Source organism: Podarcis bocagei (assembly GCF_964188305.1).
Source record: "Podarcis bocagei genome assembly, chromosome: 4".
Classification (NCBI taxonomy): Eukaryota; Metazoa; Chordata; class Lepidosauria; order Squamata; family Lacertidae; genus Podarcis; species Podarcis bocagei.
This window is the reverse complement of record NC_138128.1, coordinates 96,237,084-96,251,234: the sequence shown is the minus strand read 5'-3', so window position 1 is coordinate 96,251,234 and position 14,151 is coordinate 96,237,084. Positions and strand designations below refer to the sequence as shown.

General features: G+C 46.2%; 1 protein-coding gene across 1 annotated transcript in view; it reads left to right on the top strand.

The window, feature by feature from the left end:
* ANO2 (anoctamin 2) overlaps positions 1 to 14,151 on the top strand; it is a 156,506-nt gene that overhangs the window by 27,159 nt on the left and 115,196 nt on the right. Inside the window, exons 3-7 of the mRNA XM_081191598.1 lie at positions 5,048 to 5,146; positions 7,695 to 7,846; positions 10,177 to 10,231; positions 11,129 to 11,180; positions 12,766 to 12,821. Coding sequence (XP_081047724.1) covers positions 5,048 to 5,146; positions 7,695 to 7,846; positions 10,177 to 10,231; positions 11,129 to 11,180; positions 12,766 to 12,821 — 414 coding nt within the window. The remainder of the gene's footprint in view (positions 1 to 5,047; positions 5,147 to 7,694; positions 7,847 to 10,176; positions 10,232 to 11,128; positions 11,181 to 12,765; positions 12,822 to 14,151) is intronic.

The following is a 14,151-nucleotide window of genomic DNA, read 5'->3' as shown; positions in this document are numbered from 1 at the left end:
TATTAGTCATTATTTCTCAACCAGTGAGGACAGCTACATAGAGATTTCTTTTCAATGCAGTGACCCGGAATCAGGCTTTGCAGTGCAATTCCCATTAATGTTAAAATGAATTATATGATTCAAATCCCATACACAAACATGGAAAATCTGTATCTTGATGTTTGTTACCGTATTTTTCGGACTATTGGACGCACCGGTCCATAGGACGCACCTAGATTGGGGGGGGGGAAATAAAGGCAAAAAAAATTTATCCCCCCCCCAGGCGCGGGGCTGGGGCGGGGAAGCCCGAGCTTCCCCCTCCCCCAGAACGGGACCCAGAGCCATGCTTTGGCATCGCTCTGGGAACTTGCGGGGCTGGGGGAGGAGGAAGCCTTCCGCCAACCTCCAAACCATGTCGGGAGACAGCGGGATGGCGCGCTGCGCCTCTCCCGCTGTCCCCCGAGCTTGTGGGGCTGGCGGTGGGGCTCTCCTGAAGCCGGGAGGTCGTGGGGATGGTGGGGGGGGAGAAGCAGGCTTGCTTCTCCCTCCCCCAGCCTCCCGATCAGGTCGGGGAAAAGCGGGATAGCGGAGCGCCGCCATCCCGCTTTCCCCCGACCTGATCTGGAGGTTGTGGGGATGTGGGGGGGGAGAAGCAGGCTTGCTTCTCCCTCCCCCAGCCTCCCGATCAGGTCGGGGAAAAGCGGGATAGCGGAGCGCCGCCATCCCGCTTTCCCCCGACCTGATCTGGAGGTTGTGGGGATGGTGGGGGGGGAGAAGCAGGCTTGCTTCTCCCTCCCCCAGCCTCCCGATCAGGTCGGGGAAAAGCGGGATAGCGGAGCGCCGCCATCCCGCTTTCCCCCGACCTGATCTGGAGGTTGTGGGGATGTGGGGGGGGAGAAGCAGGCTTGCTTCTCCCTCCCCCAGCCTCCTGATCAGGTCGGGGAAAAGCGGGATAGCGGAGCGCCGCCATCCCGCTTTTCCACGACCTGATCTGGAGGTTGTGGGGCTGGTGGGGGGGAGAAGCAGGCTTGCTTCTCCCTCCCCCAGCCTCCCGATCAGGTCGGGGAAAAGCGGGATAGCGGAGCGCCGCCATCCCGCTTTTCCACGACCTGATCTGGAGGTTGTGGGGCTGGTGGGGGGGAGAAGCAGGCTTGCTTCTCCCTCCCCCAGCCTCCCGATCAGGTCGGGGAAAAGCGGGATAGCGGAGCGCCGCCATCCCGCTTTCCCCCGACCTGATCTGGAGGTTGTGGGGCTGGTGGGGGAGAGAAGCAGGCTTGCTTCTCCCTCCCCCAGCCTCCCGATCAGGTCGGGGAAAAGCGGGATAGCGGAGCGCCGCCATCCCGCTTTCCCCCGACCTGATCTGGAGGTTGTGGGGCTGGTGGGGGGGAGAAGCAGGCTTGCTTCTCCCTCCCCCAGCCTCCCGATCAGGTCGGGGAAAAGCGGGATAGCGGAGCGCCGCCATCCCGCTTTCCCCCGACCTGATCTGGAGGTTGTGGGGCTGGTGGGGGGGAGAAGCAGGCTTGCTTCTCCCTCCCCCAGCCTCCCGATCAGGTCGGGGAAAAGCGGGATAGCGGAGCGCCGCCATCCCGCTTTCCCCCGACCTGATCTGGAGGTTGTGGGGCTGGTGGGGGGGAGAAGCAGGCTTGCTTCTCCCTCCCCCAGCCTCCCGATCAGGTCGGGGAAAAGCGGGATAGCGGAGCGCCGCCATCCCGCTTTTCCACGACCTGATCTGGAGGTTGTGGGGCTGGTGGGGGGGGAGAAGCAGGCTTGCTTCTCCCCCCGCCAGCCTCCCGATCAGGTCGGGGAAAAGCGGGATAGCGGAGCGCCGCCATCCCGCTTTTCCACGACCTGATCTGGAGGTTGTGGGGATGGTGGGGGGGAGAAGCAGGCTTGCTTCTCCCCCCGCCAGCCTCCAGATCAGGTCGGGGAATAGCGGGGTGGCGGCTCTGCGCCTCCCCGCTGTCCCCAGCTTTTGGGTGCAGGCTGCTGCCCGCAAGCCTTGCGAGCCCGCGGGACATCCCGCCGGGCTTGCAAGACTTGGGATAGCTTCCTGAAGCCTGGAGAGCGAGAGGGGTCGGTGCGCACGGACCCCTCTCGCTCTCCAGGCTTCAGCAAAAGCCTGCATTCGCACCATAGGACGCACACACATTTCCCCTTCATTTTTGGAGGGGAAAAAGTGCGTCCTATAGTGCGAAAAATACGGTAATTCAATGCACATTGTGAATTGCATGGTAGCTCCCTGGGACTAGTGACGAAGCAATTTGTGTAAGCAGAGGCAGTGCCAAGTCACCCAGAAGGATTCTGTAAATACCCTAGACACCACCTCTGGGCGATAGCTGGTCTCACTTTACATCAGAACTGCAATAAATCAGCCCCCCCCCAAAAAAAAAAACAACCAACAAAAAATCCCATTTCCTTGGCTTGATCTTTTGGAGATGTATTTTTACACAATGAACAGGAGCAGTTTTATTTACAGTTTCACTTGATTACAAAGCAGCTGTGTTACCTAACTCTGTCAAATGTAGTTAACAGCTACACAGAGCCCCTGAGTGCGCTGGGTGCCTTGAGAAAAGTGCATAATAGAGCATGAGAACATAGGAAAAGACATTTCCCCTTTTCCGGGGAGATGACGTTGCAGGCTGGGAGCAAGCCCTCCCCACGCGCACAGGGTGGGATCACCCCTGCACCATTGGATGGTACTCAGCCACAGCATCCTTAGGCCTGTGGCGTTTGTACGGAGCCCCCGGTCGTCTCACGGACTATTGACCCGTACACCACTAATCCGCTGCCACCAACCAGGTCCTGCCTGGTAAAATCACTTCAGTCTCAGCCAGCTTTTCCATTAATAAAGAAGAGTGTATTTTATTTCAGACACAAACAAAACTTTTACGGTATTCCAAACGTTGTTGCTCTTTACTTTCTTGGTCTTATTTTCCTCACTCTATCTCTTCTACCTCCCCACACTCAAGAACCCACGGCCCTATCTGTCTCTCTATTACCAACTGCCTTTCCCAACCAGCCAACCCACAATATCCAACCAACTACCCACCAACGAACTCCTCCCCAAACTCCTCCCAGATCTGGTTTTATAGTCCCACTGACTCCACCCCCTGGGTCCTGACTGTGCAACCCGTTTTACTATTTCCCCGCCAGGACTCTTTCATATATGTTAACGTCACAAGGCCGTCCAATCCAGGGGTGGATCCAGGGGTGTGGTGCAGGCTATCCGTGGCCGAGGACTTGCCCCAGGGTTTTTCTCCCTGCTCGGTCAGTTCTCCCACCCTCCCTCCCTTAGGTTAGGCTCTTCTGTTTCTTGACCTTGCTATGGACCTTGGTTGTCCAAGGGGCCTGGTAGGAATTTTTCCACTTGGCAAATTGGCACCGGCCATTTGGATTTTTCACCTACCTTGTAGCAAATCGTTACAACTTTGTAAGATTTAGCGGTTAGGCATCAGAGTATTAGGTTGAAGGTGAAGGGAGGTAGTGGCCATCACCTACCCCTCCTAATTTAAGGGTATTCCGTTAAAGGAATCCAGTGGGCGTGGTCTCCATCCAAAGCCCCAGAGGGGGGGCTGGGGCCATGGCCGACCCCTAGCAGTGACCCTGGGGGAGTTTCTGGTTGATGTGCATCAGCAGGGCTCCCCCTAAAAGGTAAAGGTAAAGGTACCCCTGCCCGTACGGGCCAGTCTTGCCAGACTCTAGGGTTGTGCGCTCATCTCACTCTATAGGCCGGGAGCCAGCGCTGTCCGCAGACACTTCCGGGTCATGTGGCCAGCGTGACAAGCTGCATCTGGCGAGCCAGCGCAGCACACGGAACGCCGTTTACCTTCTGGCTGGTAAGGGGTCCCTATTTATCTACTTGCACCCGGGGGTGCTTTTGAACTGCTAGGTTGGCAGGCGTTGGGACCGAACGACGGGAGCGCACCCCACCGCGGGGATTCGAACCGTCGGCCGTACGATTGGCAAGTCCTAGGCGCTGAGGTTTTACCCACAGCGCCACCCGTGTCCCCCCAGGGCTCCCCCTACTGGTGGTTAACCCTTCCAAGACTCCTGCAGACAGGCAGGAGTCAGATATAGTCAGGTGGTTTCCAATGCCTAAGCCAATACCACTCACATTCTGTAACCAATACAGTTGTGGCCTTTTTTTGCCCATTAACCTAAAATACTGTTTCATGTGTCTTTATTCCACTTTCTGGGAGGGTTTGGGACCTTGCCACACAACTCCTTCACAATGAGTAACACAATTGATCTACGTAGCCCAAGTGTCCTTTTTTCTAGCAAGATACGACATGCCACCATCCATACCAGTACTAGGACTATTTAAAGTGTTGTTGTAGCGTTGATCGAAGGACAAGAATGTAGCATCGCTTGTGTTCATGTTGCATTGCAGAAATAGCATAAACAAAATATGGGTCCCTGACTTGCAGGTCTCATTATGTAAATTAAGGATCGGTATAATCTTAAATGAAGAAAAAAACAAACCCACCCAGTCAGAGCATTTCTAACTGATTTCTATATTGCCCAAAGATTAAAAAAACAACAACTCAACTCTAGTTACTACCTCTGTACGTATTTTTAAAGGAAAGAATAGGAAGGATATATGTTGTATCATAATTATACATTGTGATTTTTTTTCATTTTTTCATGCAGTGTAGATACCAGTTCTCTTATTTAAGGCACTATCTCAACCACCTTCTTTGTGGTTCGGGCCATATTGATATATTGATATTGATATGCAGGCAGCAAAGTGAGGTTGAAGATGGCTTTTCCAAGATACCCAATGGAACTCCAGCTCAAGCTAAATGAGATGTGAGCCCAGGATGCTTCATGCCTTTAACCCTGAAACACTTTATCCACTATAATTAATATGTTATCACTGAAACAACACTATAAAAGTGTGCTCTGTTGTGAAATCGGAAAATACAAGTTAAAGGGCATTACTTTTATATAACTTGCACCTTCTTTATCAGCTGCCCCTTTATTTTGTATGTTGCACCTTTAGTTCCACTAATTTAATTTGTAATTTAATTTGTATTTCAAGAAAATATGTTCTCTTTTCACCTTTCAGAATAAGACACAAGGACTGAGTTTTGTCCGGATACATGCACCATGGAATGTACTTAGCCGAGAAGCAGAGTTTCTTAAAATAAAAATGCCCACTAAAAGGGTAAGTAGTACTCAGTTCCGTTTTAATTATTTTGAAACTTGCAGAACATTACAGAGGAAAGGCAGGGAAGGCTGGTTATTTCTAATCTCTGAGTATGGCACGGAAGAAGCCCCCCCCTCCCCAGTGACTACCTAGGCTATGCTCCCCTCCACTTATAAAGTTGCTGTTGTTGTTGTTGTTTAGTTGTTTATTCGTGTCTGACTCTTCGTGACCCCATGGACCAGAGCGCGCCAGGCACTCCTTTCTTCCACTGCTTCCGCAGTTTGGTCAAACTCATGCTGGTAGCTTTGAGAACACTATCCAACCATCTCGTCCTCTGTCGTCCCCTTCTCCTTGTGCCCTCTATCTTTCCCAACATCAGGGTCTTTACCAAGGAGTCATCTCTTCTCATGAGGTGGCCAAAGTCTTGGAGCCTCAGCCTCAGGATCTGTCCTTCCAGTGAGCACTCAGGGCTGATTTCCTTCAGAATGGATTGGTTTGATCTTCTTGCAGTCCATGGGATTCTCAAGAATCTCCTCCAGCACCAGAATTCAAAAGCATCAATTCTTTGGCGATCAGCCTTCTTGATGGTCCAGCTCTCACTTCCATACATCACTACTGGGAAAACCATAGCTTTAGAAGGAAATTGGCATGACACACGTTTCAACATGTTAGTTGTTTAATGGAATTGTAGTGTTGGGATTGTAGTGACCTGAAGAGTCATCTAGTCCAACCCTCTGCAATGCAGAAATCACAGCTAAAGAGGCCCCGACAGATGGCCACCAAACCTCTGTTAGGAAATGTCGACTATCTGAGGTTGGGGATGCAGGTGGCGCTGTGGTGTAAACCACTGAGCTTCTTGGGCTTGCCGATCAGAAGGTCGGCGTTTTGAATCTCCATGACGGGGTGAGCTCCCGTTCCTCGGTCCCTGCTCCTGCCCACCTAGCAGTTCGAAAGCACGTCAAAGTGCAAGTAGATAAGTAGGTACTGCTCCGGCGGGAAGGTAAACGGCATTTCTGTGTGCTGCTCTGGTTTGCCAGAAGCGTCTTAGTCATGCTGGCCACATGACCCGAAAGTTGTCTGTGGACAAACACCGGCTCCCTTGGCCTATAGAGCGAGATGAGTGTGCAACCACAGAGTCATCCGCGACTGGACCAAACGATCAGGGGTACCTTTACCTTTACCATCTGATGTGGTTTGTTCCATCATCAAGGAACTCTTAACCCCCAGACAGTTCTACCCAATGCTTAGTCCTTTCTTGTAATCTCTTGATTTGTAGCAGCATCTACTGGTTTGAACCATCTTCCCATCAACAGCTGATACCTTGATATTTTCCTTGTTTGTTTGATTGTTAGGTTTCTTTTCTTACAGAACTTCTCTCCACTAGGATTGCCTTGAAATAACTCAAGCTTCTCCGTTCCTTTTCACTTGGTGCTACCTAAGCCTATTGCTGTTCTGGGGGCGGGAGGGGGGGAGAATATAAACTAACCTGATGAGGAATGATTGCTTCAGCCTGCCTCTTAAAATAGATCCCTTCGCATTCAAGCATTCTGTATCCTGTGCTGCGTGGGACATGGGTGACACTGTGGGTTGAACCACAGAGCCTAGGACTTGCCGATCAGAAGGTCAGCGGTTCGAATCCCCACGACGGGATGAGCGCCCATTGCTCGGTCCCTGATCCTGCCCACCTAGCAGTTTGAAAGCATGTCAAAGTGCAAGTAGTTAAATAGGTACCACTCTGGTGGGAAGGTAAACGGTGTTTCTGTGCGCTGCTCTGGTTCGCCATAAGCGGCTTAGTCCTGCTGGCCACATGACCCGGAAGCTGTATGCCGGCTCCCTCGGCCAATAAAGCGAGATGAGCGCCACAACCCCAGAGTCGGCCACAACTGGACCTAATGGTCAGGGGTCCCTTTACCTTTATCCTGTGCTGCAGATCAGCTGAACGAATGATGGCTGAGAAGCACTATTGAATGTTTGTACGTTAGTAAAGCCAAAGGCAGAGACGTAATCTTTTTGTAAACCACTTTGAGATTTTATAAAAGCAGTATATAGATAGGACCAGCCCAAAACATTTTGGCACCTGAGGCGAACCATAGAATGGTGCCTCTTCACCGCCAGCGAAGAAGGAGTGAGTAAAGACCTATATCAAGAATGGGGGGGGGGAATAAAGATCTACTTTGGCATCTGCTGCCCCTGTGAATCCTACTGCCCAAGGCTGTTGCCTCACCTTGCCTCATGGGTGGGCTGGCCCTGACACAAATGTTGTGAAATGATAAGATAAAATAAATATTCCTAGCTAGCAGTTCAAATGTTCCCAGGGTCTATTCAGACACTGCAGACAACCACTTCAGGGGGTGACATTTTTTCTTTAAATAGGAGCTCATTTTCTGGAACCAAAACTGGTGGTGGAACAATACTCAGTAATTCTCCTTCAATATTGGTGCTTCACTAACTTTTCTTGGATATGGGCTCTGGGAACACTGCTGGTGAAAAGATGCCGTTTAATTATTCTTAACAAATTAATATTTGGGAAGCCACCTGCTCATTCATGCTCTCTTTGTTTCTCCAGACGTATGAAATAACAGAAGAAACGGGAATTGTCAATAAATTGTCTGAAATATGGCAGAAGTTTACAAAACCTTTGCAGCCCAAAGTGCCACAGCAAAATACCACCAGAATGAAGCATTTATCTTACCCTTTCTCCAGAGAAAAACTCTATTTGTGAGTACTTAACGAGGTGCACAGTATAATTCCCTGAGAAATATAATTCATTGAGGAATGTTGTGGTGACTGAGACTGCACATAACTTCCCATTGTATGCAGTCTTCATGGGACTGTACTATTTAAGAAAACAGTTGAAAGAGTTACATATTTGAGTGCCCTCACCTACCATGTATTGTGTCAGGGATCTCAAACTGAGGATCGTAGCATCAGAACAGGCACCTTACTTTCTGTGATGCTAGAGGAAGTTGACAGACACTTCCTTTTAGCTCTGCAGAAATCAGAAGATGCAAATAGACGCTTACAGAATTTGATTTCTGTGAACCCTGATGTGAACTGACCTAATCCTCTCTAAAGTTAGTGTGCAGATCAGAGCATGCTAATGTGTCAGATTTCACACTTGTTCAAATTTTTCGTGTGTGTGTGTGTGTAAAGGTGTGTGCATACATATATATTTGTTAAGTATTGTTGTTTAAAGTTGCAGATGCAGTAAATCCTGTATTTTATCTTGGCTGTTTTTTTTTTAAAAAACACCAGCTAGGTTTGGAATGTATAGTGTTAAGTTGTGGGTGAACATATCAGACGACACAGCAATTCTTCAAACAGCTCTTGTTTATTCAGAGGCCAGAATAGAACTGAACTGAGGAGCTTAGTCAGCCTGCTTATATAGAGCTCCAGAACAACGTAACTGTTGCAACTTTCTAAAACTATCCAATCACTGAACGTCACTTTTGATCCTTCATTTGCATAACTATCTACAGTATCCCCCTGCTGGCCCAGGGTGAGAACTTCAGTACATAACATATAGATTCTTATTCCTCATATACGAATTATGATAATGAAAAATTATGATAATGAAAAAGAAATTGTGCAGCTCAGCAGGTAGAGCATGAGACTCATGCTCTCAGAGTCTGGGTTTGAGCCCCACATTGGGCCCAAAGTCCACCACTGAGGAGTGTTTATCCCACAGCCATGCTGCAGAAACTAATGCAACATTTCTCTGTTCGGGCAAACATTTTGTCACCAGGAAGCAGTGGGGGATTTATTTATATTCAAATATGCATTGTATAATTTGTTTCTTAAAGTTCTTGCGCTGCCCTCAGACTTTGGCATAGGATAAGTTAATATCCAGGAACATTTTCCCAGGTGAATTTTAAAAAATCGTGGGTTTAAACCTGTAAATTACATTATTGAATAGGGTTCCCTTCTCTTGAAAGCAGGGGGTGCAAGGACGTTTTGAGAGAAGGAAAACCCTGTGATTCTTACCTAACTCTGCATTTGCGTGTCGAGTTCCCCAGGGCCACCCCAATAACTCACACACCACACAGAATTTTTTGTTTAAGATTTTTGGCATAATTTTGGCCACAACTTTATTGAAATACAAATTTGTGAGTGGTTGCTTAGGCATGGGTTGCGACTATCTGCCCCCACCATGGGAGACAGACTGACATTCCGCACGATGCGAAAGTCAGAATAGGGGAATACACTTGGGGGTAGCGACGGAGCAGGGAACCTGCCCTCAGCCCTCCCCAAATGCAGCCAGGAGCTCATTGCTATGGCCCGAGCCCCCTTGACAGAGTGGACAAGCAATAGTTAGCCCCCAATTCCTTTAACGGAATCCCTTGCAGCAGCAGCATTAGAGGGGCAGGCACAGCCAATCCATGCCCCTCAACCAACCTAACCATAAACCAATGCCTAACCGCGAACCTTACAAGTTGTGACGATTTGCTACGCAGTAGGCAAAAACCAAATGGCCCCAGACAATCAGCCAGTTGGACAAAATTCCTACCAGGCCCCCACTCCAAAGCAGACAACCCCATGACAGGCATAGCAAGGTCAAAGCGAACAACCCTATTCTAGCGAGGGGGGACGGGCAATCTGATGCACGGGCGAAAAGAGGAAGCCCTAGCCTCGTGCAAGGAGTTTTACTATTTCTGGCTGTCACTCAACAAATGGCAACATTAACTTCCTCCCAACAACAAGGGAAGCCCCAATCGCATCAGTGGCCAACGAACAATTAGCCCGCCCCCAACTTTGGAGTGTCCTGGCGGCCCCCACCGCAACACGTGCTCTCCGTGAAGGAGAACACGCTTTCTAGAAATTACCCTGTTAAACTTGTCAAGCAGAATCATATAAGCTGGCTAACTTTTTGAAACAAAATCTGCCACCTTTTATTTATACAATCCTTTACAGGTTTCCTCAGAGGTAAGCTCCACTACGTTTAAGGGCCTTACTCTCAGGGAAGTATCCATAGGACTGGTCTTCTTTTGCTCTTCTGGGAATTGCATAAGGCACATTTTAACTGATCTTGTCTATCACTGTTTCTCAAGGTACAACATTCAAGATAAAGACACGTTTTTTGACAATGCTACCCGCAGTCGAATAGTAAGTCAGCTGAGGGGGTGTGACGCATGAGGGAACCCCCTGTGTTTAACTGCATTCACTGTTATTGCTGATAATCACATATTTTTTTAAAAAATCTATAGAAATGTTCATGGCTCTCTACAAGTGGGAGAGGGAGTTAATGGTTTGTGGGGGTTTTGGTTCTTGCTTTTATCATGTATTTTGTGCTTTTATCTTGCATTTTTATGTTGTGAACCACTTGAGATCTGCGAAAAAAGGGTGGTATTCAAATTTCATCATCATGGGTCCCTGGTTGCGTGGTGATTTATGGTCACTGAATAAGGCAGAGGCTACAAACCCTGATTATTTCCAGTGCTTTTTTTCTGGGGTACACAAACTCCTAAACATTTTAGGAATCTTTGTACTTTTGTCCATTTACTGTATTTATTTTCCCCGATTTGAACTATAAAATGGTGATTTTCTTGAGTCAAAATGAGAGTACCCCCTAAACATTTTTTTTAGAAAAAAAAACACTGCTTATTTCCATTATTTTTCGTTGGGGGGTATATCTTATTTAATTTTTATATACTGTACGTTGTTTGAATCTTATCAAACTCTTGATGGGGGAAGCCATGACTGTTAAAGAGGAGATGGGTTCAAATATAGCCTTCTCTCTGATATGATAGTTTGCTATATACACGGGCTGTTATTGTTGTTACCGTATATAGGAGCTTCCAGTTGCTTGAGCCTTCACCTGCAGTTTGACGTAGCACAGGACTATGAAATACTGGATGAAGAAAGCTATCTTATTTAAATATAGTTTTAAAAAATATGGTATGGTGAATATCATCTTTACGTCTTACTGGCTTCATGCAGAACATCTATTTCTTGGAAAGAAGTTATCTGTTAGTTACACCATGTTTGTGTGTTTTGATGCAGGTACATGAAATTTTGAAGCGTACATATACTACAAAAGCCAAAAACAGCATGGGTAAGAAATAATTCGCATTTTTAAAAATGTTATTTCGGACGCTGCTTTTTAATATTCCTGAATTCTTGTTCTAAATTTTGAATCCCAGATGCTTGTTAAGATATATTCATAGTGCACTCTGCTATGTCTTAGTAGGTTAGGGCAAATCCTGGATAATCAAATAAAAAGACATGTTTCTGAATCCTGCTCTGTTGGACATCATGGAGAATAAACTACGCAAAATTGTAAAAATATATATATATTGGCAGAATAAATTGTCTAAAACCAAAGGTTAACAATCTGCATAATTTATACAGGTTACATAATTAGTTTTTTGTTGGAAGAGAATGTAAAGGTTTCGTTAAATCACAGATTCCACACAGTCCTTTGAATTTTCCATTCAAAGAATAGCATTTTCCTTGGGCCAGTATGAACAACACCTAACATTAGGGTGCAAACTGTTCTGGAAACATTCTGTAGTTGAGTGAATTCAGAATGAATTCCCTGCAAGAAAATAATATTGCTTGATTTTTTTTTTTTAATGGCTAATATTGAGCCTTGAGCTTTATTGGCCTTGCCTAGAATATAATTGGAAACTTCCCTTCCCCCTTCTCCCAAATTCTCTTCTGCAGCTTCTGTTAGACGGGATAATCTCTAGTTCTACAAATATTCAGTGCATATGTTCTACAAATATTCAGTGTTGAACGTCAGCACTTCATATACGATTATTTTTCAGTAGCACTCACAGCTTCAGCACTTTTTGTTAGGTATTGAAGTTCTCACCCTGGGCCAGCAAGGGGATACTGTAGATAGTTATGCAAATGAAGGATTGAAAGTGACGTTCAGTGATTGGATAGTTTGTATGCAAATGAAGGATCAAAAGTGACGTTCAGTGATTGGATAGTTTTAGAAAGTTGCTACAGTTACATTGTTCTGGAGCTCTATATAAGCAGGCTGACTGAGCTCCTCAGTTCAGTTCTGTTCTGGCCTTTGAATAAACAAGAGCTGTTTGAAGAATCGCTGTGTCGTCTGATATGTTGGCCACAACTTAACACTTTTGATTGGAGTGGCAGCAATATGTGAGCAGGTGACATCAAATCTTGGTCAAAATTGGTGAATGGAGATACTGCAATCCAAAAGCTAACTCGGATGTGACAAAACAAACCAGCTAGATTTCAGATTCAGATGCCAAGTTTTGATTGCAGAGTTCAAATCATTTTAAATTACCGTATTTTTCAGTCTATAAGACGCCCCCATGTACAAGATGCCCCCTATTTTTGGGGGGACTCCGATTTAAGAAAATGGGGGGAGATGGCCCCTGTGTATAAAACGCCCCCAAATTTTGGACATTATTTTTTAGCAAAAAAACCTAGTCTTGTACACGGGAAAATGCGGTACTTTTAATTTACTTGTAAAATGTATATCCCACCCTGAAACATAATATTCCCACTAATCAGATTTTAACATTACATTCATAAACTGTAATCCACATTGGGGGAAGAGAAGGGAGGAGTTCCATTGTGCTAGTGGTATTGCATTCTTTGGCCGAAAAGCAAATATATGTGTGTGTTTAAAAATAACTATTGCTATCTTTATTTTTCTTTAGGTATTAACACATTAATAGCAAATAATGTTTATGAAGCAGCCTTTCCCCTCCATGATGTAGGTATACACTCTCTTGTCAACTTTCTAAGAACCTTGTTAAAAGTGAAAGAATGCTTAATTGCTGCTACATATGAGATTCTGCTAGAGTGCAAACTTCCTCTTAAGAAGCAGTATCCTTCAAATAAATAAGGGATATTTGGTGTTATGTTGGAGGGGATGCCAAGAAACAGGGAATTATGTTCACATGTGGTGGGGGTGTAAATATGTACAAAGTTTTTGGCAAAGGGTGTTTAAGGAGATAACAGAAATCACTGGGTTAAAGCTGGCCAAAAGTCCAGTGGTAGCATTATTATCAATTTACAATGGGGTGGAAGGTTCACAGACTATGAAGGACTTGCTCACAATTTTTTTGACAGCTGCACGAATCATTATAACTAGGAAGGGGAAGGGGCAAGCACGATATAAAATGGGAGAATGGTACAAAGAGGTTTGGGATATAGCTATTAATGATAAATTAACATGTGCCATTAAGGTAAGATGGGGAATATGTAGGAGAAATGATTATGAAGAAACATGGAGGGTGTTCATAGAATTTGTGCTGTTAAAACGGAAAGGGGTTAAACCAGCACAAGAAGTGATGAAATGTTGGGAGGTTGGATAGTTATAATAGAATGGTCTTGGTGGTGGGGCGCACATTTTTATGCTTATTTATGTATGATTAATTATTAATTTAATAATAATAATAATAATACTAATAATAATAATAATAATAAAAAGCAGTATCCTAGTTTTAGGCTTATACATAGGACTCCTTCACACAAGAAAGAAGATTCCACCTAAACATTAGGAAGAACTTCCTGACAGTAAGAGCTGTCAACTTCCTGACAGTGGAATTTGCTGCCAAGGAGTGTGGTGGAGTCTCCTTCTTTGGAGGTCTTTAAGCAGAGGCTTGACAACCATATGTCAGGAGTGCTCTGATGGTGTTTCCTGCTTGGCAGGGGGTTGGACTCGATAGCCCTTGTGGTCTCTTCCAACTCTATGATTCTATGATTCTCGTGGGATTTCTTGTTGGTCCATTGGTTTCAGTGGGCCAACTCCAAACATGATTTAGTTGATGACCACCCCTGGTCTTCAACATTGAATTGCATTCTAGCAGGCAGGGGAGGTCAATATTATATTTATCATCATCACCATCCTGCTTTAGCTGAGATTCCTGCATTTCAGGGGGTTGGACTAGATGACTCTTGGGTCCTTCCAAGGCTATGATGCTATGATTATATATAGCAAGGATGGGAAAACTGTGGTCCTCTAGCTGTTGTTGGAATCCAGCTGCTGGCATGGGAAGGGGTGATGGTGGATGGTAGATGCAATGTCTGGAGGACCCCAG